The 24,605-nt window shown below is 42.2% G+C and overlaps 1 protein-coding gene across 3 annotated transcripts in view; it reads right to left on the bottom strand.

The window, feature by feature from the left end:
- PARP8 (poly(ADP-ribose) polymerase family member 8) overlaps positions 1-24,382 on the bottom strand; it is a 129,330-nt gene extending 104,948 nt beyond the window's left edge. Inside the window, exons 1-2 of one of the 3 annotated variants that reach the window (XM_074931365.1) lie at positions 24,011-24,382; positions 23,120-23,174 (exon numbers count right to left, since the gene is read on the bottom strand). In XM_074931365.1, the coding sequence (XP_074787466.1) occupies positions 23,120-23,174; positions 24,011-24,101 (146 nt within the window). In that variant the 5' untranslated portion in view covers positions 24,102-24,382. The remainder of the gene's footprint in view (positions 1-23,119; positions 23,175-24,010) is intronic. The other 2 variants (XM_074931364.1, XM_074931362.1) reach the window with 2 other exon arrangements.
- Between the last annotated feature and the right edge of the window lie 223 nt (positions 24,383-24,605).

Here is a 24,605-nt window from a genome sequence, read left to right as displayed (position 1 = left end):
GACACCAATTAATTTAAAGGCAAATTTGAATCAGATCATGGTACATAGCATGGCCACCATTAAAAATGTCCTGTGATTTTATCAGACTGTAATGTCTTAGGGGCAGTTTCCCCAACAGGTTATCTTCAGTTTTCATTTTTAAAAAATGTAAAATCTAAAATGGGCCATTTCTAAGAATAAGATTAATAAAGGCAATGTTCTTTACTTATATGAAAAAAAATATATATACAACTTTGCAAGACTTGAGGCCTCACACTTTAGATCAAGAAGTTGATGGTTGGCGAGAGAGAGGCAGTGTTTCAGGTATCCATCCGCATGAACTTCTGGCCATAATACATACTGATAAAACCTGCCTTTTTCTGCACAGCTGCACTGAATACATATACAATTACACACTGCTCTGATTTTTGCTCTATTTTAGTTTTCTATAGTCTACTTTGTCCCTGTAAATAGAGCAACAAAATGTATTTTTCCCTTTACTCCTAGCCTATTTTAATTATTTCAATATGGAATTTCTATAGAAATTTCTATAGAACATAACGCATTTTAAAATCCTCTCCTTTTTTCTCAAGAGGTTTTCTTTGTTGTTTTTTTTTTTTCCGAGACACGATCTTTCCTTACATGCTTTTATTGGCATTCATTTTCTCTCTGACACATCTTTCCATTTCCCCTTCTAAAGTATGTGTGTATATTCTTGTCACCCCCTCTGCCCTTTCTATCAGTATCCAGCCATCTTCTGCTCCTCATTCTCCCCCAGTTTCTCCACCACTGTCTCCTCATTACCCCCTTCTCCACACCTGTTCTGGCTCTGACTGGGTAAGGCAGCTCCAGAACACCCAGTGGAAGACTGCCTTTGCGTATCAAGGCTGAGCTATGGTCCCGAGTCAGATATTCAATCTGTATAGCCACTGGAAGGCCCGAAGCTGGATGTGGGCAGTGAAAGAGCATTACTATTGCAATGTCCCAAAGTACTCCAGTGAAGCCATGGACACCCCCTGATGTCACTAACCTTTGCATCTGTAGATTTCAAAATGAAACAAAACAACATCATTCACTGAATTGAGAAACATCACAAAAGCTGCATTAGGGCAAGACTTGCATAATCATATTGCTTTAAAATTGACTTAACAGCATTTCTCATCATTGAGATCCACAGATGTCCATGCTAGTGAAACTATATGTCACCTTCTCCTAAGCCATTAAATAATACCTTAGACATGATTTCAAATATCTGAATGAAAGTACATGAATTCAAACAGTACAAATACTCGGGTTCATAAACTCATGATTGGATTGCATTGTTTCAGCAATGCAATACTCATCTGTGAAATATAATCCAATCTAGACCTTCTCCACTATTTCTAATTTTTTTAAGAAACACCATCTGAGAAGGAGAACATATGAAAGAGAAACTGGTTATAAACCATGTTGCACCATGGCAGATTGAGGGATCAGAATACATAGACTTTACCAATGAAAAAATTTAGTTGTTATTTTTCTTTACTGATTAAATATATCCTAGATATCAAGGGCTTGATGTATCCTTCACAATTCAGTGGCTCCTGAATCTCACACAGACGGTATGCTGGAGCTGCAACTGTCATTTTACTCAAAACACCAGAGCGAGGCAAGAATCTCACAACTGCTTTGTATTAAAAGATGGATTTAGAGCAAAATTCCTTTGAAAAATACATGAAGCTGTGTCAACTGACATCAGATGAGTTTCACTTCATAAAAGGAACTCATTAGCTGACCCAGGAGACAGAAGATTGAATGCTCATTAAAAAGTCTTCTGACATCTCCATTCCTAACCAGCATGTCCCCTAAGCACCTACATTTCTTCTCTGGAGCCTGCATCCAAGCTGCTGGCATCCAAGCAGTCTTACACAATTAAGTCACTGGCATACAAAGAGATTTAGAGATTGTGAGACCAAATTTTAGAAACCTCCACAGCTAATTGACAGTCAGGAAGGGGCCTGGACAATGGAAAGGTTTTAAGAAGTGTTCAGGCTCTGTTTTCAGGCTAGAGCAGCCTCATTAAGGGTCAAGATGTGCTGCGGAATCTCACAGCTGAGCATCCTGGTATCTTTACACCTGGGCCTAGAGCAAGATCATACACTACTGAAGGAAGGGGAACCACTGCCAAAAGACATTTAGCCGCATTTTGGAACAAAATGGGCTGGGCTAGCATAGATACCTAATGCTTCATGATTCCAGAGAGGAGGCAAGTACCTAAATTCCCTGAGCGTGCATGTCCCGACACAAGCCTGGCAGCTTTTCCTACCAGGCACCTCAGAACATTCCTTCTGCAAAGCCTATCCTCTCTCTCTCCTGCCAGGAGCTGGGTCCCCACACTGGTAGCTTCGAGGCAGAGGAAACTAGATACAGGCCAGTACACACTGCAAGACAGGTGTTGTAAGACATAAATAAGTCTCGTTCCACAGATACTTGGATAACAGTTCAAAAAGCCAACAAGCGTTAAGTTTCTCTGATGCAAACACCCCACTGCCTTCATACTACTACACAGGCACTGCTTAGCATGTTCATCCATATTCACTTTCAATGGAAAATAAAAGTTCTTTTAGATTTCATTCTAAAAGATGAATGTTTTTATCACACTGTTTCTCCACACACCTCTGCAGGGTCATTTTCCATTTTACTAGTTTAAGCGTGAAGTAGTTGGTTATGAATAATCAAAGCTGAAAGTTCAGCGGCCCACCTTCCCATCATCAACATAAACATGAGTTTTTATCAGAAACATAAACATGGCATGTTAGATGTTGGAGCATCCTGATGGAAATCTCAGATAAAGTAGAATCCCTCACAAGTTTAATTGATGGATAGTCCCCCGACAACTTATTCTTCTGTCAAAATGCTATTGACCATGACACTGATCATGTGAGATGGCCAATGTTAACGCAAATAATCCTAACAAAGGAATCTGAGTGCCTGAAGTCTCTTAAATAAATATACATTACATATAAGGAGGAGTTTTAGCTAGAGAGATGGCCAGGTAGATAAGTAGGGTTAAGTTCTTCAAGCATAAATAAAACCAGCATCACAGCTTTATGAAGATGACTGCAGCTACAGGTATTAAGATAGCAAAACACATCAAAGCAATTTGAACTATAAATGGGATTCTTCCTAAATGAAATTTTTCCAATTAAATATTTTTCTCAATTACTCCAATAATCTCTTAACTGAAATAAATGGAATGACAAGGACAAAATATGACCATATAAAGGAAATTAAACGGAGCTTTCTCTTTAGCTAGGCCTAAGTCATTTCATCGGTTTACATAGTCTAGAGGTGGAGAAAAACGGGTTAAACCTAGAAACCTTTTATGTATTTAATTTCAGTCAAAATACTGATCAGCAACAATGTTTATGCAATAATCTCTTGAAATTTATCAAGTACAGCAATAAAAACCTCAGCAATTCTGTTTGATTGACTTCAAAATAGAAATAATCTACCCCGGAAAGTCCCAACATCAACCCAGCCCACTCAGCCTTCACCTCACAATTCAAGGATTTCTCAGTAGAGTATATCAGCTAGTTAATCATGAGCATATTGCAATCATTAGACATTGAAATCACTTAAGTTTGAGAGCTGTAAAGGATTCTTAGTAGCAGCTAATGTCCCAATCAATGTACTGCCACTTCAGAGCCATGGGCAGCATCCTACAAAGAACTTCAAAATAGGAGGGGCAGAACAGCTCAACTGTTCTACCCACTGTTCTACCTACCTGAGCCTTGAATGCATGTCAGTCAGATGCTTTTTTTTTTTCTTAATTTTATTTAGAAATATGAGAATAAGGTGTGATATTGGTCACTCTCAGCCCTTTGAAATAAAATGAAACAAAACCTGGCATTGTATCTCTGAAGGAAATAACACTACCATAATATGTAACACACCCAGCTTTAACCTTCTGTCAGAATTATTCATTATCATTAAAAACAAATGATAAACAACTCTGAGAGAAAATACAGAGGTAAACAGACAATGAGAAAACAGATATTTACATTGTGCTTATTGTCTTTTACAGTATTTTAATAGTAGATGCAATGGCAACAAGTTAACATCTTATTGTCTTCACTGTTTAACACACAATCTCTTTAATAAAGATGCCTTTCCACACACAGCCAGACTTCCACTTTGCACTGATGTAACTCAGAGCTGAATGCTGACCTGCACTCTTTCTTTTCATCTCTCCCTCCAGGTTTATCTTCTATAGCTCTTCATGCAACAGTAGCAGCAACAAAAAGGAAACAGCAGACCTCTTCCTGTGACAAGGCTCTGCCGTGCCGTCACACCTTAGCACTCCCCCGATCAATGGTGCGGAACCTCTGCCACCCTCCTGGACATTGTGGCAACTTACCAAGAAAATAAGGGGGCATAACTCATTTGCATGCACATTTTAAAAATGCACACATATTTGAATCAGAGAAGAAAAAAAAAGTGTTCTTATTATGGAGAACTCAGATGTGTTCCGAGGTATAAAACCTCTGAGGAAGAAGTAAGAACGCTAAAGATAAAGCTGACACCACTTGTCTAAAAGCAACATGCATGCGTGCATTGGATATGGTCTGGAGCAGGTGCATATGCTACAGCTTTGTGCACACTAGATTACTGTATGAAATACGCACTGGAAAAGAGACTCTCTGCTCAGCTCCTACCTAGAAGAAAATATTTTATGTTTACCCTGAAGGGCTCCGAGCTCTCTGAGAAGCAGAGACAATGAGAAAGGTCTGTAATCAATCTTCAACTCTTTTTTTTTTTTTTTTTTTTCACCAATACTGAACTCACAGAATTCCTTCCATTTGCCTGATGAGCTTTTTACTGGCAACAAAAGGCTTTCCCCGCCATGTATTATTTCATTGAATTAGTTATATTTATTTTACCTGACCCGACTCCCACTGAATGGTCCCGTGGAGCTGTGCTATCTGCCAGCCTATCATGAGTCACACTTGTCCTGACACGGGAGGAGAGCAATCATTCAGCAGGGCAGGCAGGGCAGGCTCCCATGGCAGGCTGACAGGCTGTGCCTCGCAGCCAGCGGAGCACACTGGCATGCTGTGCTGCTCCACCTGGAGCAGCTCTCCATCTTGCTCTGAAATCTCTCTAATCATAGATGGTCACTTCAGGAAGATCCCAGTGCTGCACTAGCTGAGGCGTTGAAGAGCAGCCTTCAGGGAGGATATATGCGCAAGAATGTCACTTTCTCTCCATTTACACGGTTGTGCAAGGCACAGCCCATGAACCATTCCTCCTGCTGTACCTACTGGCACACCATCCCACCAGATTTCCTTGGCCATACAGGTCTTGTGTGCTGAGGGCACACTTCACCCCTCCTGTGCCTATGAGGCTGGTGATCTGCACAACAGGCAAACCAGGTTTTCAAGCCTGACCCTTAAAAAACCACAAACATACCCAAGGAGTCCAGCTCACACTTGAAACTCCACCAGCACATGGGCAACAAGGTGAGTCTTTAATCTGTCACATATTATTAAAAATCAAAGCCAACCAAGGAAAACCTCAAACAGCATGACAGAGGGCAAAAAGTCACCCTCAACCAGTTATATTACAGGTTACATGAAAAGAATATTGTTGTAATGACCCCCAAAGCAAGTACTGAACACCCTGGGAAGTGCAGGGTAACAGTTATGGGCCCTATGCACCTAATGAAATGTCCATTGTTACTAACAGAAGTATCAGAAGGTTTCTTATATTTAGGGGAACAGAATTAAAAGATGGTTACTGGAGAGAGACTCCCAGAGGTCCATGAAGAGTGCTTTTTAAAGAATAAGTAGCCTGTAAAATGAAGAATGGAAAACTTGAAAGCAACATCTATTCTTTTATTTGCTTTGAAGTTCTATTTAAAACGTTTTCTATAATGCATAGACCACACAACTTTTGTTGATTCAAGCTAAAATGCATTCTTACATCTGTGCAGCATCTACAGTGAAAGATCTGAAATACAATACTATCTCTAAACATCTCTGTTCAGTCTTACTTAGGTACAACAGAAATCTCAAAAACACCACAGCCAAAACAGATTTTTAAACCTAAATCAGCGAACAAGTCAGGCTGCAGCTGCAATTATTTCAGCAGTGATTTTTTTTCTAGCCACCCACATATTTGACACCAAAACCAGCATAACAAACAGCAAAGAACAGGTGATTGTTCTGATCAAGCTGAGCATCTGTTATTCTGGTGACACTTTCCAAGGACTGAAGCAACCATTTCAGGATATATATATATATCTAGATAATCTGAACAGATCTGGGAGGTTAAGTGATCTCTACTGCTCCACGTTATTGACTTGCATAGTACAGCTGATTAATACCAACTATTTCACATCCGTCTGCTTCAATAATACCACACAACAGATAGAGGTTTTTGTCAGAATAAATGCAGAACACTTCTGGAAAACCAAAGGCAAAAAGAAAGAAGGGTGGAAAATGACAAATTGGGAAGGACTGGAAAGACAACAAAGGAGCCTATGATTTCTCGTGGCACAGCCAAAGTGGAAACGGCATGGTCGGGGTTGGTGTGAAGCCTCTAACTTCTGCAGATTGAAGTCATCATTATCTCTCAAGGCAGAGTGCAGAGGTGGTATTTTCTGTGGGACAAGACCTTCCTTGTGCCAGAGGGATCCTGTGGGAACATCTACATTCTACACAGGCAAGTGCTCTGGCAAGATCACCCTAGCACTTAAAATGAAAGAAGAGACCACTGCAGTGTCTTGGCTAGTGCCTTTTCTCATGGGGTTGCACCACATGCAAACCTGAGCCCCAAGTGCCACACTGCTGAGAACATCTGTCTGCCAGGCAGGAAAACTTCTCAAGTTTCTATGACTTCAGGCATCTCTGCCCCATTTTGGTGTCATCCCCCCACCTTTAATATTACAAGACATTCCCAAATAACATAATTTATATATCACTTTATCAGCTTCCATGAAACTTGTCCTGCCACCTAAAATGCAAACACAAATAATGTGTAATTTCACTTTAGTATGTAATATATTAAACTATTATTATTAGAAGTCAGTGAAGATAACATATTGCATTTATATTTAGCTTTGCTCTATTTAAACTTCCTTAACAAGATGAATATAATTATAGACAGGTCCTCAGTGCTATACGTTGGCACGACTTCACTGAATTCCATGGCAATTTGTCAATTTAAATTAGCTGAGAATATAGTAATAATGTTACATCATATAACGTACAACAGAGAAATAACTTGGGACAAAATACAGATGGGAATATGCTGTAAGCAGCCAGAGTAATGGTGAAATGCTCATTAATACCAGCAAATTTTGATGATCTGCTCAGCACATATGTCAAAAGTTCTGCAACTGTTATATACACTGAAATAATGCTGGAAGCATGCCTTAGAAACTGTTGTGCCAGACAAGACATGCCACCTTTCACAGTGGCCTTTCAAAGACTTGACCCGCTGTGCTGTTGGTTGATGATGCCTTATGAACAGGGGAATGAGGAAGGAGTTTGTAGCCAGGGTAAAAGATTATCTTGACCCTAAACAATTATTTGTTTATGTCCTCCATGAGCAAAATCAATAGCTTTTGTAATTTCTATCCTGAGTCATGTAACTGCAACTCCTCTTCATGGACAGCAAATGCCTAATCCTTATTAGCACAATGGGAGGCCAGCATCTTCCACACATCCATGCCTGCTTTGAAGCCTGACAGCGCTAGACGTAAAAGGTATCTACACTCAGTATCTCTGTATGTTTGTGGTCCTTGGCAAAGGTCAGTCTTTAGCCAAACTACAGAATTAATGTGTTTCTTCATGCCTTAAAGACATACACATTTATGAAGTAGTATTTTTCAGTATCTAGTTATTGGTGTTTAAACACAGAAAGAGTATAGTAAGCTATTATTCTTCACAAGAGGGACAATCTAAAACAAATAAAAGCATATGAGTAAAATAAAATCAGGTACAGAAAGAGCCTGGAATCTCCCTCTACTCATCTACTCCCTATAGTGTGGTGCAATTCACTATATATACCTAAAACCAAATAAACACTAGAATTTCTCATATTTGTCATTTTAAATAAAAATACCAAAACAAACAAAAAAATACCAAAACAAGCAAATAAAATTTAAGAGCTAAAACATGGAATTATAAAAATCCTTAGATTACCAAGCAAAATACCTTAACAAGAAGAACTAAACTGGTGGCTGCTAATCCCATGTAATTTTACTTCAGTAATGAAGGTAGAGCAGCTTTAATCAACACTGAAGTTTGATGTAAATATTCCATCAACAACTAAATCTGGCACAGCCAACATGTAGAAAGCAAGACTGTATGCTAAAGGCAATGCTGCTCTGATGCTATACAGATATTTTTTTAAAAAAAGTATGCCACACATGTCTGCTACAGGCAAGAAAGCTTGCATCTTTGGTGGGCTGGTTACTGTGACTTTGTACTCTAGAGATCAATATTAAACTAATTTAAAACTTCTATTGGCCTGAGTTAACAAAACTAGTATATGCCCAAGGAGATGCTTGCAGAGGTTATGTTCCTCCTGTTGCCACCTAAACATACCAAATTTCACTGATCTTGTCATCCACTGATAAAACATGACTCCTTCTTCAACATATAAACCAACAAAATCCTACTACTGAAATTTTTTGCAAGGCCTAACAAGCTTTGTTCTATAGAATGATTAAAAGTCTTTATAGCAAACTGTCATGGTTCAGCTAGGATAGGGTTAAGTTTCCCCAGCAAAGAGGGGGAAGGGATCTCCAGACGGGTTATTCATACCATGCTGACCTCAGGTCCTAGCACAGAAGCGCAGGAACTTTTTCCTGTGTGGCTTTGGTGGAGGGGAGCATCGTGAGAGAGCTGTCTGTAACCATTGCGGTATTTCTCTGTATATATTTTGTCTTGTTCACTGTTATTGCAGTTTATTGTTGTTACCATTGCTACTGTTGTTGTTCAGATCGCTTATTACACTGTTGTATTAAATTTCTTCTTATTTTAACCTGGGATTTGTGCCTCACTGCCAGCCTGACCGGCTGAGGGTGGGGGAGGGGCAACAGCAACGTGGTCTCCAGTCCCGGCTGGGCCTTAACCACCACACAAAATAATTCTCTATCTTAAAAGACTTAATAAGGTCAGTTTTCCGCTGTAACTCTATTAAAGCTACAACCATGTACAAAAGATTTGATGCAATAGTCATAGAACTGTATTAAACCACTAGACTACCTTAATTTATATAAATCCCTATGTATAAGGGGAGGCTCTTGATAAGTGTCCATAACTGCCATACTAAAGCATTAACCAAATAAATGCTTTCCAGAAGTTTTTGATATGAAGGTTACATTTCTTGGTCTGAAATACTGTAAAACTCTATTTGTTTTTAATTTTTCCACTCCTTTGCACACATATATACTGAAATGACCAGATTTCACGCAGTTTTAATCTGGACCAAGTCAATATGTTCCTTTTGGCTGTTTTCACGGAACATTCCTTGTGAAGAAATCACCACTTCTATGTCAACTAATGGTTATATCTACAAAGAGCTCTGAAATAATTTTGGGACTCAGCTTAAGATTTAACACTGATTCTGAGTGACTGACAGGTTTTCATGCGGCCTAGCAAATTAAGTTCTTAGGACTCTGTGAAAACCACGTTTTCAGATGCTGAGGCTAAAAAGACAGAGGAAGAAAAGCATGGTTTTGACAACTGGCCTTCTGTCTATGCCCTCTGCAACACCAGTAACTTAGTAAGAATGTATGAAAGCAATCTTTTTTCCTTGGATAAATTGCAGCACTCCCACCATCCAGGAAAGTACTCAGAAATGAGAATACATCTGCAAAGATGAGAGAAAACAAAATTTGGGTCTTCATAACTTCTCCCCAAGTAAAAAAAAAAATCACTCAAATTGTCATTCACTAGTAGTAGTCAGGCCCAGATCAAAAATTCAGCAGTATCACTGTGGACCCAAGTGAGCCCCATCGCATCAGCGGAATTACTCCGGATTTATACAGCTGTAATTGAGACCAAGCAGTTGACTATCAGCAAGTACTTTTATGACAATTAAGTGCTTCCTGGTTTTAAAACCTTCCTCAACCCCAGGTCCTAATCTGACAGAACAGCTTCCTAATTATTGTCATATTTTGCTGTATGTATGATAGCTCCCTATCAAAGATGAATTTTTCAACATTAAGGAAAGAGAATAAGCAAGAATGAGTGATATCACAAAAAAAAAAAAAAAAACCAAACTCTAAAAAATATTCTACTATTTGTAGAAAAGCTAATAATCTATAATACCATGTCTAAACCATAGCATATTTTTTCTGCTTGAGAGCAAATGCTGTCTGTCACAAACACCTTACTGGGTAGAAACATGACAGTTGAATGGTGCAAAGTAATCCTGCCTTCTAGCTTGGCTTTTAAAATATGAACAATAAAATGGAACATTCATTTTAAGAAACAAGATTGCAAGATGGCAACTTGTATGAGATGAAATGCAGAATGCTACATAGTTTGAAAGGAACTTTTTAAAAACTATGCACTACTCTCTACAAATGGTATATTATAATTTTTTGCATTCTCTTTTGGCAAACAGTGTAGTTCATTACACAGCAGACAGGCTGTTGCCCCTTTTATTTCTGATCAATGCCTCGAGGCTGGAAGATGTCCGGAGGGTTTGCCAGTTTCTTTGAGCTTCTTCTTTGCTCTCAATTCTTTGCTCCAGACAGGCTCCCACTGAGCACTATTGAAGTCTGCCTCCAAAGTGATACAGCTCAATCCTAATTGCCAGGACATAGCACGGTCTTCTACAACAGCCAGGACAAACCAAAGCCTTCTACAGGTCTCATACAGGTACTCTGCCTTCAAGCAAGCTACGGAAAGATGCTCACCCTCCAACCTTTAGCTAAGACTGTTTTCTGTCTGTTACCTTATGTGAGCATGTGCAGACCATGATTTACTCCCCTGAGATTACATAATGCCAACAGTTCGTATGATGGTGTTTAGCCCTTGCAGTAGGGGAACACAATGTCTGACATAAAGCTCCCTGGAGATAATGGGTCCTCCCAGGAGAAGTCTGACTCATAAAAGCAACAATTGTTCCCTGTCCTTAGGCAAGGCTCTTTCCTGCTTTTCCACTCACAGAAATGGGCTGTATGTAATCTTGTGTGAGCATGCAGAAGGCTGTCAGGGAGATGTTATTTCTGTACCTTGTTTAGTGCTTCTTCTTTCAGTGAGATTTTTTAGCTACTGCTGCACAGGATAGTAGCCTTATCTTTATGAGTCAGTTATACCCTTCTAAAAGGAGCTCCTCCTAGATGAGTCCAGTTCAATGTAACATCTGTAAATAACTTCACCCTCCTGAGTGAGGAGGAGATTAATTCTTAAGAATGGTCACCTTCAGTGGGATTTATTTAATGTCAAGGCAGAATTATACATTGGAGTTTTTCTAGATTGGCTCACATTTCATCCCTTTCTTAGTTTTAATTGTAACTAAAGTGAACTCTTCCAGCAGTTTAAAATATACTTTCCCTCTAGGTGCTGAAGCTTATTAATGTAGGTGTTTTGACTCTGAGTGATTAGACTGAGTGATTAAATGCAGACTGATTAGATGCAGAGGGAAACACAGTAACTAAGGATGAGGAAAAAGCTGAGGTGTTCAACGCCTGCTTTGCCTCAGTCTCTAGCAGTGGCACTGGCTGTTCCCTGCACACCCAGCCTTATGAGCTGGGAGACAGGGAGGGGAAGCAGACTGAGGTCAGCACAGTTGAAGAGGAGGTGGTCAGAGACCTGCTGCACCACTTGGGTGCACACAAGTCTGTGGGACCGGATGGGTTACACCCAAGGGTGCTGAAAGAGTTTGCAGATGTGCTCACCGAGTCGCTGTCCATGATTTACCAGAAGTCATGGTTAACTGGGGAGGCCCCATTGGACTGGAGGGTGGCAAATGTGACACCCATCTACAGAAGAGTCAGAAAAGAGGAACCAGGAAACTTACCTGTCAGTCTGCCCTTGGTACCAGGGAAGGTCATGGAGCAGGTCATCTTGGGTGCCATTAAAAGCCATATAAGGGCAACCAGGGGATCAGGCCCAGTCAGCATGGGGTTATGACAGGCAAGGTCCTGCCTGAGAAGTCCGATCTTCTATGACAAAATGACCCAACTATTGGACGAGGGAAAAGCTGTGGATATTGTCTACCTGGATTTTCAAAAAACATTTGACACAGTTCCCCATAGAATTCTCACAGAAAAACTGGCTGCCCATGGCCTAGATGAGCAAACGGTCTGCAGGGTCAAGCACTGGCTGGCTGGACGTTCCCAGAGTGGTGGTCAGTGGTGTTAAATCCAGCTGGTGTCCGGTCACAAGTGGTGTTCCTCAGGGCTCGGTGTTGGGACCATTTCTGTTCAACATCTTTATTGATGATCTTGATAAGGACATAGAGTGTATCATCAGTGAGTTTGCAGATGACACTAAGTTAAGTGGGAGTGTTGATCTGCATGAGAACAGGTAGGCTGGGATTGAGAGACTTGGATAGATTGGATCGGTGGCCAACGTTAACAGGATGAGCTTCAACAAGGCCAAGTGCCAGGTCCTGCACTTGGGCCACAACAATCCCCTGCATGGCTACAGGCTGCGGGAGGTGTGGCTGGAGAGCTGTGTGGGAGAGAAGGATCTTGGGGGTTCTAACTGACAAGCAGCTGAACATGAGCCAGCAGTGTGCCCGGGTGGCCAAGAAAGCCAATGGCATCCCGGCTTGTATTGGAAATAGTGTGACCAGCAGAAGTAGGGAGGTGACAGTCCCCCTGTGCTCTGCACTGGTGAGGCCACACCTGGAGTACTGTGTCCAGTTTTGGGCACCTCAATACGAGAGAGATCTCAAGGCGCTGGAGCGAGTTCAGAGGAGGGCAACGAAACTGGTGAAGGGCCTGGAGAATAAATCCTATGAGGAGAGATTGAAGAGCTGGGACTGTTCAGTCTGAGGAAGAGAAGGCTGAGGGGAGACCTCATCACTCTCTACAACTACCTGAAAGGACATTGTAGAGAGGCTGGTGCTGGTCTCTTCTCACAGGTGATTAGCAACAGAACGAGGGGGAACTGCTTTAAACTCCAGTAGGGGAGGTTTAGACTGGATATTAGGAAGAAAAATTTCACAGAAAGAGTGGTCAGACAGTGGAATAGGCTGCCCAGGGAGGTGGTGGAGTCACCAACCCTGGATGTGTTTAAGGGTCATTTAGATGAGGTGTTGGGGAATGTGGTGTAGGGGAGAACTTTGTAGAGTTGGGCTGAGTGTTGGACTTGATGATCCCAAGGGTCTTTTCCAGCCTGAATGATTCTATGATTCTAATGAGAATTCATATTCTGCACAGTAAGTTTTCCATGGAAAAAGTATGCCAACAGGTATCTTCAGCTCTTTATTTATGAGCAATGAAAAACATGAGAAATTATTAGAGACTAACAGGAAAAACCAGATATGGCATTAGACCCAATACAGTGAAAAGTGATCTAAATTAATCCTGCCAGAATGAACTCTGCTTTCAAATTTATTTGTCTTATCACATTAACACTTTAACAATGACAGCCTACAGGTCTTTTTTCAGTAGGTACTTAATATGTTAAAATATGTGATGAAAGCAGAGAAAGAAGTTACTGAAAATGTTTTCTGTAAAGACATTCAAGCAGTCTTCCCAATTTTGTTGCTGGTGAACCATACAAACAACAGTACCTGCCTTGGTACAATAAAAACAAGCCACATAAAGACTATAATGCTTTTTAAAAGGGCTAAGCAACACGCAATAATACTGAGACCACCATGTGGTGTGGGAGTTTGGCACTTCTGAAAACTAGGTAATTCATTTAAGTGCCAAAACCCACATTTTTCTCACTGAAAGGTAGATGTTCACAATTTGAATTTATTGTTCTTAGTATCAGTACAGTATGAAGCTGAAAGAGAACGGCCACTCACTTCACCAGACCAGTAAGAGATTTCCACAAGACCATACTGTCCCTGAAGTATGTGATTTTTACAAGACGCAGTGATGGGGACTGTATTAATTTCAGACAGTGCTAATTTTCTAACAGCAAGGCAAGAAGGATCTGTCAGACACAAGGCCATCAAAAAAGACCGTGGGTAGAATGGTGTTGATTTTGCTTTTCACAAACCCTCAACATTGCACTTAATGGTTTTTTTTTTTTTACTATAGCATTCTACTAGTTCTCTTTTTAGGATGAATCATTTGTTAAATCACACCTACTGGATTTCTTGTAGTACCTATCAAAAAATCTATCTATAGGAATGTATGTGTAGGTTTCATTTACGTACTACACACTGCCAATACTAGAAGGTAGTATAAAGTCAGAACAGGTACATTAGTAGGAATTCATAGAATGGAAACTGCTTGTCTTAAATAGAGATTTAATTAATACCTGACACAAAACTGTTTTTTAGAAGTACCTGAGTACTTTAGAAGTACAGTATTCAACATTATTTCATCTACCGAATCTTTAATGAAGAGATGAAAATCACAATGCTTGCCATGTTATAGCTAAACTAGATTCCTGCCTCACATCACAGATTTCTCTCCCAGGAAATGGTGCACTCCCAGCAAAAATGTTAAGCCCTATTTGATAAGAAAGTTAAAATTGAAAGATGAGGTACAACCTTCCAGGTATTTTGAAAGAGCAATAAACAGATGGCTAAATACAAGCTGTATATCTAGTTTTCACCCCTCCCTTACTGTAGTAGATGTAGATTTTAGGGATGTAATTACATATTTAACAACCTGAACACAAAGTTAAGCACAGCTATCAGCAACAGAAGATGAACTCTACTTGTGCCAGCCCTTCCTAAATGCTGTACAAAGCCAGTTCCAGCTACACCATTCAGAGCAATGGATTCCATAAAAAGGGTCTTCTCATCTTAAGTCATCCTTTCATGGATACTTTAATCTTTTGTAAGCCACCACTGCTTCTAAAACAGACAGCCTAACCTTCTCTTCCCAAACCTGGCATAGCCAGTAAACACACTTGCCACACAATGAACCTGACAGAGGAGCTAGGTTAAAACTAAACTATTGAAAAAAGGCTGGTCTTAAAGTAGATCATTTTGGAAAAGAAAGACAAAAATGAAAATGTTCAGAAAAGTGTTCAATTTTGATATTTTCTGATGGACACAATTTTATGTTTTGGTTTAAATGTATTTTTCAGTTCTCTCCTTTTTTTGATATGGTATATATAAATTGAACATAAATTTTAAGACAAAAACACACATCAGTTAAGCCCAAATCATTTTTCTTCACAGCTATTTTGGTACTGAAGACTTTCAGCATTACCCAAGTGACACCAGAATTTCATAATTATTCACCAAATGGAAAGTCTCATGTAGGCAGTTTTATTAAGTTCATGTAGGTAGCAAGGGGAAAAAAGGTTATCTGTATCAAGAGGTTATCATCAAGAGGTTCAGGCACCTGGTGGACATATGTTCACAAGCCCTGGTCCTCATGCGGACTTCAACCACCCCAGTATCTGGGGATGCTGTTGGAGGGACAACACAGCAGGGCTTAAACAACACAGGAAGTTCCTGGAATGTGTTAACGTTAACTTCCTTCTCCAAGTGACAGAGGAGACAGAGGTGCTATGCTGGACCTTGTTCTCACCAACACAGAGGGGTTAGTGGGGAATGTGAAGCTCAAGGGCAGCCTTGGCTGCAGTAACCATGAAATGCTGGAGTTCAAGTTCCTTTGGGCAGTGAGGAGGGTGAAAAGCCAGCTTGTTACCCTGGATTTCAGGAGAGCAGACTTTGGCCTCTTCAGGGATCTGCTCGGCAGGGTAATACGGTATAAAGCCCAGGAGGGAAGAGGGGCCCAAGAAAGGTGGTTAATATTCAAGGATCACCTCCTCCAAGCTGAGGATCATTGCATCTCAACAAAGAGGATGTTGAGCAAAAATGCCAGGAGGCCTGCATGGATGAACAAGGAGCTCCTGGACACATTCAAACATAAAAAGGGAGCCTACAGAGGGTGGAAGCAAGGACAGGTAGCCTGGCAGGAATACAGAGAAATTGTCCAAGCAGCCAGGGATCAGGTTAGGAAGGCCAAAACCCTGATAGAATTAAATCTGACTGGGGATGTTAAGGGCCACAAGAAGAGCATCTATAGGTATGTCAGTGATAAAAGGAAGACTATGGAAAAAGTGGGCCGTCTCCAGAAGGAAATGAGAGACCTGGTTACCCAGGATATGGATAAGACTGAGACTTTTTAGCCTCAGTCTTCACTGACAAGTGCTTCAGCCACACTGCCCACAACACAGAAGGCAAAGGTGGGGACTGGGAGAATGAAGAGCCACCCACTGTAGATCAGGTTTGAAACCACCTAAGGAACCTGAAGGTGCACAAGTCCATGGGACTTGATGAGATGCATCCACAGATCCTTACAGATCTGGCAGATGAAGTGGCTAAGCCACTATCCATCATATTTGGCAAGCCGTGGCAGTCCGGTGAAGTTCCCACTGACTGGAAAAGGGGAAACATAACCCCCATTTTTAAAAAGGAAAAAAACGAAGACACAGGGAACTATGTGCCAGTCAGTCTCACCTCTGTGCCTGGCAAGATCATGGAGTGGATCCTCCTCGAAACTGTGCTAAGGCACATGGAGTATAAGGAGGTGATTGGTGACAGCCAACATGGCTTCACTAAGGGCAAATAGTGCTGGACACATTTGGTGGCCTTCTATGACAGGGTTACAGCATTGGTAGAAAAGGCAAGAGCAACTGATGTCATCAACCTGGACTTGTGGAAAGCATTTGACACTGCCCAGCATTAACATCATTGTCTCTAAATTGGAGAAAAATGGATTTTACAGATGGACCACTCAGTAGATAAGAAATTGGCCGAACTTGTGGTCAATGGCTCTATATCCAAGTGGAGAGCAGTGACGAGTGGCGTTACTTGTGGGTTGGTGTTGGCACTGGTACTGTGTAACATCTTTGTTGGAGCCATGAACAGTGGGACTGACTGCACCCTCAGCAAGTCTGCTGATGACACCAAGCTGTGTGGTGCGGTCAACACTCTGGAGGGAAGGGATGTGCCTTCCAGAGACAGGTTTGAGGTGGGCCTATGTGAACCTCATGAAGTTCAGCAAGGCCAAGTGCAAGGTCCTGAACATGGGTCAAGGCTATCCCAAGCACAAATACAAGCTGGGTCAAAAGTGGATTGAAAGCAGCCCTGAGAAAGAGTGGGGGGGTATTAGTGGATGGAAAACTAGGTATGAGCCAGCAATGTGTGCTCGCCACCCAGAAAGCCAACCCTATCCTGGGCTGCATCAAGAGAAGTGTGGCCAACAGGTCGAGAGGAGAGAAGTGATTCTGCCCCTCTGCTCTGCTCTCTTAGGACCCCACATGGAGTCCTGCGTCCAGCTCTGGGGGCCCCAACATAAGGACACAGACCTGCTCAAGCAGGTTCAGAGGAGGCCACAATGATCAGGGGGCTGCAGCACCTTCCTCATGAGGACAGGCTGAGAGAGTTGGGGTTGTTCAGCCTGGAGAAGAAAAGGATCTGGGCAGTCTTCCAGTACCTAAAGAGGGCCTCTTGGAAAAAAGGGGAAGGACTTTTTATACGGGAATGTAGTGATAGCACAAGGGGCAATGATTTTAAACTGACAGAGGGTAGATTTAGATTAGACATCAGGAAGGAATTCTTTACTGTGAGGGTGGTGAGGCACTGGCACAGGTTGCCCAGAGCAGCTGTGTCTGCCCCCTCCCTGGCAGTGTCCAAGGCCAGGCTGGACGGGGCTTGGAGCAACCTGGGCTAGTGGAAGGTTGACACTGGGGTTGGACCTAGATGGTCCCTTCCAACCCAAACCATTCTATGATTGTATGATAATGTGCTAGGACTTCAGATAGTGGTTTTATTCTCTAGCTATAGAAAGCCACAAGCAATTTAGTTACTTTTTCAGTGGCACAGCTCCCCAGCTGTGAAGTATTTCACTGCTACAGTGAGGTGGGAATTAATTCATCAGTTTACAGGAGAATTTCCAATGCTACAATATTAAGCATTATGTGTAACCTCTTGAACAGAAAACAAAAAGCCAAATATTCAAAATCAAAACAGCATAAATTAACAATTTGTCATTACTTTAAGCAAAAATAAGCAATTAGTTCAGATTAAAATTCAATTTTGCTTGTTTCTTCAGAACTGCCACTGCAATAATCATTGTGCTAAAATAGGGAAAGCAGAACACAAGGGTCCACTGTGCAAATAGGAGATAGGAATTTTGCTGACAAAATTAATTTGTGTGTTCAGTTCCTACAGGTCTTATCTAATTTCTTTACAGTATGCTCCGGTACGGGATCTGTTCTCATGCACAGCCTTATTGTCATTGTCCCTTGCTGCCAATGAAAGTTAAGTACATATTTGAATGAAGAGGTATTTCTGGACTGATATGATGTCCTTGTTTAGCCTCAGGAAAAAAAAAAAAAAAAAAAAAAGGTGAGAAAACCACTAAAAAAGGAAACATCTTTTTTTCAGGACAACCAAGCACTGCTTCTATGTAAACCATGTCAAATGACATATAAAGTGAAAACAACTTCAAGGCATCATGCATTAATTCAAAAGATGACAGATCAGCAGTTCTGTCCAGCCTGCATGGTTTCTAGAGGAGAAATGTTTCATACAGGATCAGAAAACAGGAAAAAGGAAACAAGACTTCATTTAAAAAAAAAGACGACACATTCACACTTAAATATCCTTTTTAGATCCTACTGTAAAAAGTATAAAACATCCAGCCAATTCCAATATTCTGCCAGATGTAGTTACAGAAAAGAGTAAATCTTGCAAAGTCACAGCACCTGAAGGAACACCTCACTTTGTAAGAAATCCATCACCCTACTTATTGCTTTCTGACAATGAAATTAAAAAATATTAAATTGATAAACAATCTGGCCCATATTTAGTGCCCACATTATACACAAAGATGTGCTTCATTAATAAATTGTTAGTTAAAACCTTCCCAAACCAGTGTGTCAAACAACTCAGTAATTTGGAAGTGTGAACACAGTGCTTTCAAAAACAAAAAAAAAGTACAGTAAGTACAGTGACATTTAACTGAAATACATAGGTAAGGGCTTATTTATGGTAATTCACACAATACAAATGTGTTTGTACTTAGAGAGATTCTTCCCTTCTAACGTTTTAAGAAAAATCCTGCAAATGCAGAATCTCTTTAAACCGTATTTATGCCTATCCAGTGATCATTTACACATATTTACACAATATAATAACTTAGTATTACCTAAAGGTCAAACGTTGGAACAGGTCTATATAAAGAGTTTTTAGTTGGTTTCTTTGTAACCTCTGTTCTTGAACAAAAGATAAAACAAGGCCTCAGGGTTTGGTTTAGCCTTCTACTGTGGGAATCCAAGCTGACTCCACTGAAGCAATGATAAATGTGCTCCAGATCAAGCCTACCTATTTGGATTGATCTGCAGTGTGGTTATGTATTACCTCAACATTTGAATAGTACTAATGTAAGAAGAGGCTGTGCAATCAATCCAAGTAACAGAGAAAAATCAGATAAGGTAAGAGAAACTGGCCCCAGGAAGAAAACTCTCACACAGATAACAGTTTAAAGAACAAATACAAACAAACCTTAGGTCCTCATCATAACTGAAGTAATACTTGTACATTGACTTCCATTACTTACACTGATTTACTGAGAATCTGGCTCTGAGTTTATAAATTAAGACCACTGATGAATGGCACTAAAGGCAAGTACAGTATGCAGAGGAAACCCCCAGTGATGTTGTCCTGGTTTCAGCTGGGACAGAGTTAATTTTCTTCCTAGTAGCTGGTACAGTGCTGTATTTTGGACTTGGTATTAGAATAATGTTGATAACACACTGATGTTTTAGTTGTTGCTAAGTAGTGCGTATCCTAAGGTAAGGATTTTTAAGTTTCCCATGCTCTGCCAGCAAGCAAGCATGGCCAGGACAGCTGACTCAAACTAGGCAAAGGGATATTCCATACCACAGGATGTCACGCTCAGTATAGAAACTGGGGAATGTTGGCCAGGAGGTGCCAGCTGCTGCTCAGGGACTCGCTGGGCATCAGTCAGTGTGTGGTGAGCAATTGCATTGTGCATCACACATCTTTCCTGGGTTTTATTTCTCTCTCTTTTTTTTTATATTCCTTTTCATTACTATTATTATTATTATTAGTAGTAGTAGTAGTAGTAGTATATTTTATTTCAATTATTAAACTGTTGTTATCTCAACCCATAAGTTTTTACTTTTTTTTCCAATTCTTCTCCCAATCCCACCAGGGGCAGGAGGGAGGAGTGAGCAAGTGGCTGCATGGTGCTTAGTTGCCAGCTGGGGTTAAACCATGACAGATGTCTAACTTGCTAGTATTGTCAGCTGCCTTTATAGAAGTGTAAGACAAAGAATCCTCCTTCTCAAAAATAAAACAGATCGCCTTCCTTTAAGGGTTTCTGCTCATGTATCTAACCGCTATGGCTAGAACAAATGCACACTACACATTGACCTAAAGGAAAAGAGCATGAAAAAGACTTAGTTCCAAGCACAGCTAATGCATGATAAAGTACTGTAATCTTCCTTACACACAATTTCTACTCTTACTCATCCAAATGTTTGTTGGTTTGAACATCTATCCAGTGAACATCCACCCCTTTGCCCATTACTCAAAAGCCTATGTTGGTGTCAGTTCAAAAAACAAAGTCAGCAGACTGAGTATCTGAAGTAACTGGACAAGGCCTGTTGACTGATACTCAAGTCTATGATCATGAACTAACAGCAGTTTTGTCATTTAGGCACAAGTCCTGAGCCCAATAGTGAAAAAATGGGGTCACCACTCTGAAAGTTCACAGCTGCAGCAGTGGCAGTAAGAAAAGTATCATGGCCAAGTGCAAGAAAAAGATCCTTAGATAGCCTTATGCTCTCCTAAACTGTTACCATGTACAAATCTTTGCTGCTGACCCTGTACTGGAGACTCACCTAAATGCTGCACATGGTGCAATACAGCTGCTGCTCAGCCAGCACTTTCTTTAAGAAGAAACCACTAACTCATCTTTGATGTGAGAAGCTGAAATTTGGCTTTTAATAGACAAGGCTTGGGTTTTCATTTTGTGTAGTTCACAAGAGAGCTTACTACCATAAGCCTGCCACTGCATACACCACTGTACACTAAGAATATTGCAAAATGTCTTTCTAAATCATAATACAAACAAGCAGAGAACATGAAACCCTTATCTCAAAGGATGCTTTTTAAATATCCTTGAAATGTGACATGGAAAGTGAAATTTGAGTATGCTTTAAGTAAGAACCCACTTTTCACCAGTTTGTGTAAGTATAATGTTTCTTTCTCAATTCAGTTTGAATTTTAAGGTCCTGAGACTAGTTCCCAGTCAACAGTTTCCTAATGCTGACCCCAGTTAAAATTCAAGGCTCTGAGATTTAAGGCCCTCTTCCATCTCTTGTAGAAGTGACAACACTTTGCTTGAACATTTATAAACCAGTTTGTTTACTGTCAGCTATGGTCTTAGGCTTTTTACTTTATTCAGCTTGGAAAATGGAAACGACAGGTTTCACTTCCTGGTTTCTTGCTGAAGTATTTGGTTTAGAAAATAGTGCAAAGTAACTTTCAAATTCGATCATTTTAATTACATTATATTTGTTATCTAATTTTTACTGCTTCAAGCCTTTCAACACTGTCTTTTAAAACAAGATCAAAACAAACATATACTAAAACCCTAAATGAAAGCGTATACTACAAGCCATCTAAATATACATGAATTCTAAGCTACTTGGTGAACTATTCTACTCCACTGAAAATGACAGAAGTTGTCTTTTCCTGTAGTAGGAAGGGGCAGGGTAGTGAGATGGGAAGGCATTTTTTCTGAGCAGTCTTGCACCCTGAGGGACCATCTGGGAGCCTGATCCTGCAGCCAGACCCTGAAGCATGCAGAAGGGAGAACCAATGGCTATGGGACCTCTGCCTGCACTTGAAGGTTCACTTGCAAATAATACACTACTTAAACCTGACAGACTCTGGGAAAGAAAAACAATTGCATAAGCCATCAGATGAACTAAGAAAAAAAATGAACAGAAAACCTAAGACTTCTTGCCAAATTAGTACAGGAGGGAGAGGAGAGGAGAGGAGAGGAGAGGAGAGGAGAGGAGAGGAGAGGAGAGGAGAGGAGAGGAGAGGAGAGGAGAGGAGAGGAGAGGAGAGGAGAGGAGAGGAGAGGAGAGGAGAGGAGAGGAGAGGAGAGGAGAGGAGAGGAGAGGAGAGGAGAGGAGAGGAGAGGAGAGGAGAGGAGAGGAGAGGAGAGGAGAGGAGAGGAGAGGAGAGGAGAGGAGAGGAGAGGAGAGGAGAGGAGGGCGTATACTGTTAACATCTTATTAAGCATAAGGTAACCAAGAGTCAGGGAAACGAAAAGGATGCATGTTCAAGGTTTTACATGTATTACCTTCTGAAAACAGACAAACACAAGAAATGCTGAAATACAATTAAAAAATGTGTACATGCACAATGCAGTTTATAACCAAAAGCTCAGAACCACTTACAAATAATACTTTAACACTCATTAGAAACATTTTTTAGCCTTATAAGCTATACTGACATTTCACTTAACATCTCAGGAATTTGATTTAGTCAATTACAGACAATCTTGCATCTGTCATGGGACTAAATATGGCTCTCATGCAAGACAGTAAGGTGCTGATGTGAAATCTGGCCTATTTGTTATTAAAATTGTAACTTTTCCCAGTGTTTTAACATGAATTAACTTTATATATGTTGATGTCTTTGCTGTGTTTGTTAAGTTTACGTACAGCAAAAATTCTACGTATCCACATAGTTTTAAAAAAAAGAGAAACAGTGAAGCTTCACAGAAGAGCACTGAGAGGAAAATGCCTTCGACAATTATAATCACCTTTCTGATCACCTCCCTCGACACTTCCTCCCCAGTTTACGCTGCATGAAGGCACATGATTTACTGATCCTCCTTGCAAAAGGAAACAAAAAACCCTGCCACGGTATTGAAACACTGCACCTCACTGCCAGCAGGAAATGAAGGGAGTCATTACTGTGAAAAAAGTAGTACCTTTTGGAGCCTCCAATATAGGTGAAGGTAAAGGTGGAGTCTGAGTACCTGAAATCTGAAAGACAGAGAGCTGCGTTATTACAACTTGTCTTTTTTTCGGCTGAAATAGCCGAGGTTTTACAGACCAGCATTCAGCCTCCGACGCGGGGGCGGGTGGAAGGGGGGGTCGGGGTGAATCAGAGGAAATGCAGCATCTCCCCCCCCAGCCCTCGCAACAAGTGGCCGGTGCTATGGCAACGGCAGGGATTTCCATTGTCAGAAACGGCAACAGGCAGCCACCAGCCAGGCTTCTGCGACGGCTCAGCACGGCCGGCACCACACCGGCAAGGAAGCCGCGAAATCCCGGAGAGGGGGGGATGTCGCACGGAAAGGGCCCTTACTGCTCGCCATGCCCCTGGCCCTGAAGCCGGGCAGGCGGGCGGGGATAAAGGCAGGCACTGAGGGTGGCAGGAGCCCGGAAAACAACCGCGTAGCGCCCACCGGAGCGAAAAGCGCCAGGGCTGCGCTCGGCTGGGCGCTCGCCCCAGCGCCGCGGGCTGCGCCAGGCAGCGGGGGGCACGCAGACGCACACTCGCCCACACCCGCCCGGTGCTGCGTGTGGCCACTGCCACGCGCCCTGACTCGGGATGCCAGCGCCCCCCCCCCGCCCCCTGTTTCCCGGCCGGCGCCTGGTTTCATCTGCCCTCACATGCCCTCGGAAGGAGAGGAGGAGGAGGAGGAAAGAGGGGCTGAGGGCAGGCACACGCCGGCTCGGCGGCGGCCCCCGCTCCCGGGAGCGGCGGCGAAGGACGCGGGCACAGCCCGGGCAGCCGCGCCGCGGCAGGAGCGGGGTCTGGGGCGGGCGGCGGCAGCCTCCGCGCCGCCAACCCGGCGCCCGGGAGAGAAACTCACCTGCAAACAGGCAGTCCTTCTCCGCCTTGCACTTTTGGATCACAACGTCAATATCCTTCTGAATCCTCTCTTGTCTTGAACACATCCCCATGAAATAAATCCCAGGGGAAAAAAAAAGCAGCCTTTATTTCCACCCCACCCCACCCCCCGCGCTGCCAGTTTTTAGTATTCAGTCCGAAAGATGGACCCTGGGGCTGGCGAGCAGGAGCCTCCCCGGCGGCCCGGAGGGATCCGCTCGGCCGGCTGGAGGACGGAGGAGGAAGGCGGCGGGAGCCGATGTTGCATGCCCAGATGTGCCCGCCCAGATGTGCCGCCGCTGCCGGCGAACGGCAATTTCCTCACAATAGATCCAGCGCAGGGTGGCGGCGGCGAGACGGGATCCCCCCACCCCCCACGCCCTCTGGGTTTTTTGGGGTTGGTTGGCTGGTTTGGTCTTTTTTTGGAGGAGAGAGGGGAGGGGGGGGGGGAAAGGGGGGGGGGGGGGCACAAGCCGACCCGACCGCTCACATCCCTGCCCCTCCCGCCAGCAGCGGCGATCGCCGCGCAGCAGCAGCTCGGAGAGCCGGCGGCGGCGGCAGCGCCCGCACCCGGTCCC

The sequence above is a fragment of the Athene noctua genome, chromosome Z, assembly GCF_965140245.1.
Source record: "Athene noctua chromosome Z, bAthNoc1.hap1.1, whole genome shotgun sequence".
NCBI classification, from domain to species: Eukaryota; Metazoa; Chordata; class Aves; order Strigiformes; family Strigidae; genus Athene; species Athene noctua.
Note: the sequence above shows the minus strand (reverse complement) of the source record. Positions and strands in the feature narration are given on the sequence as shown.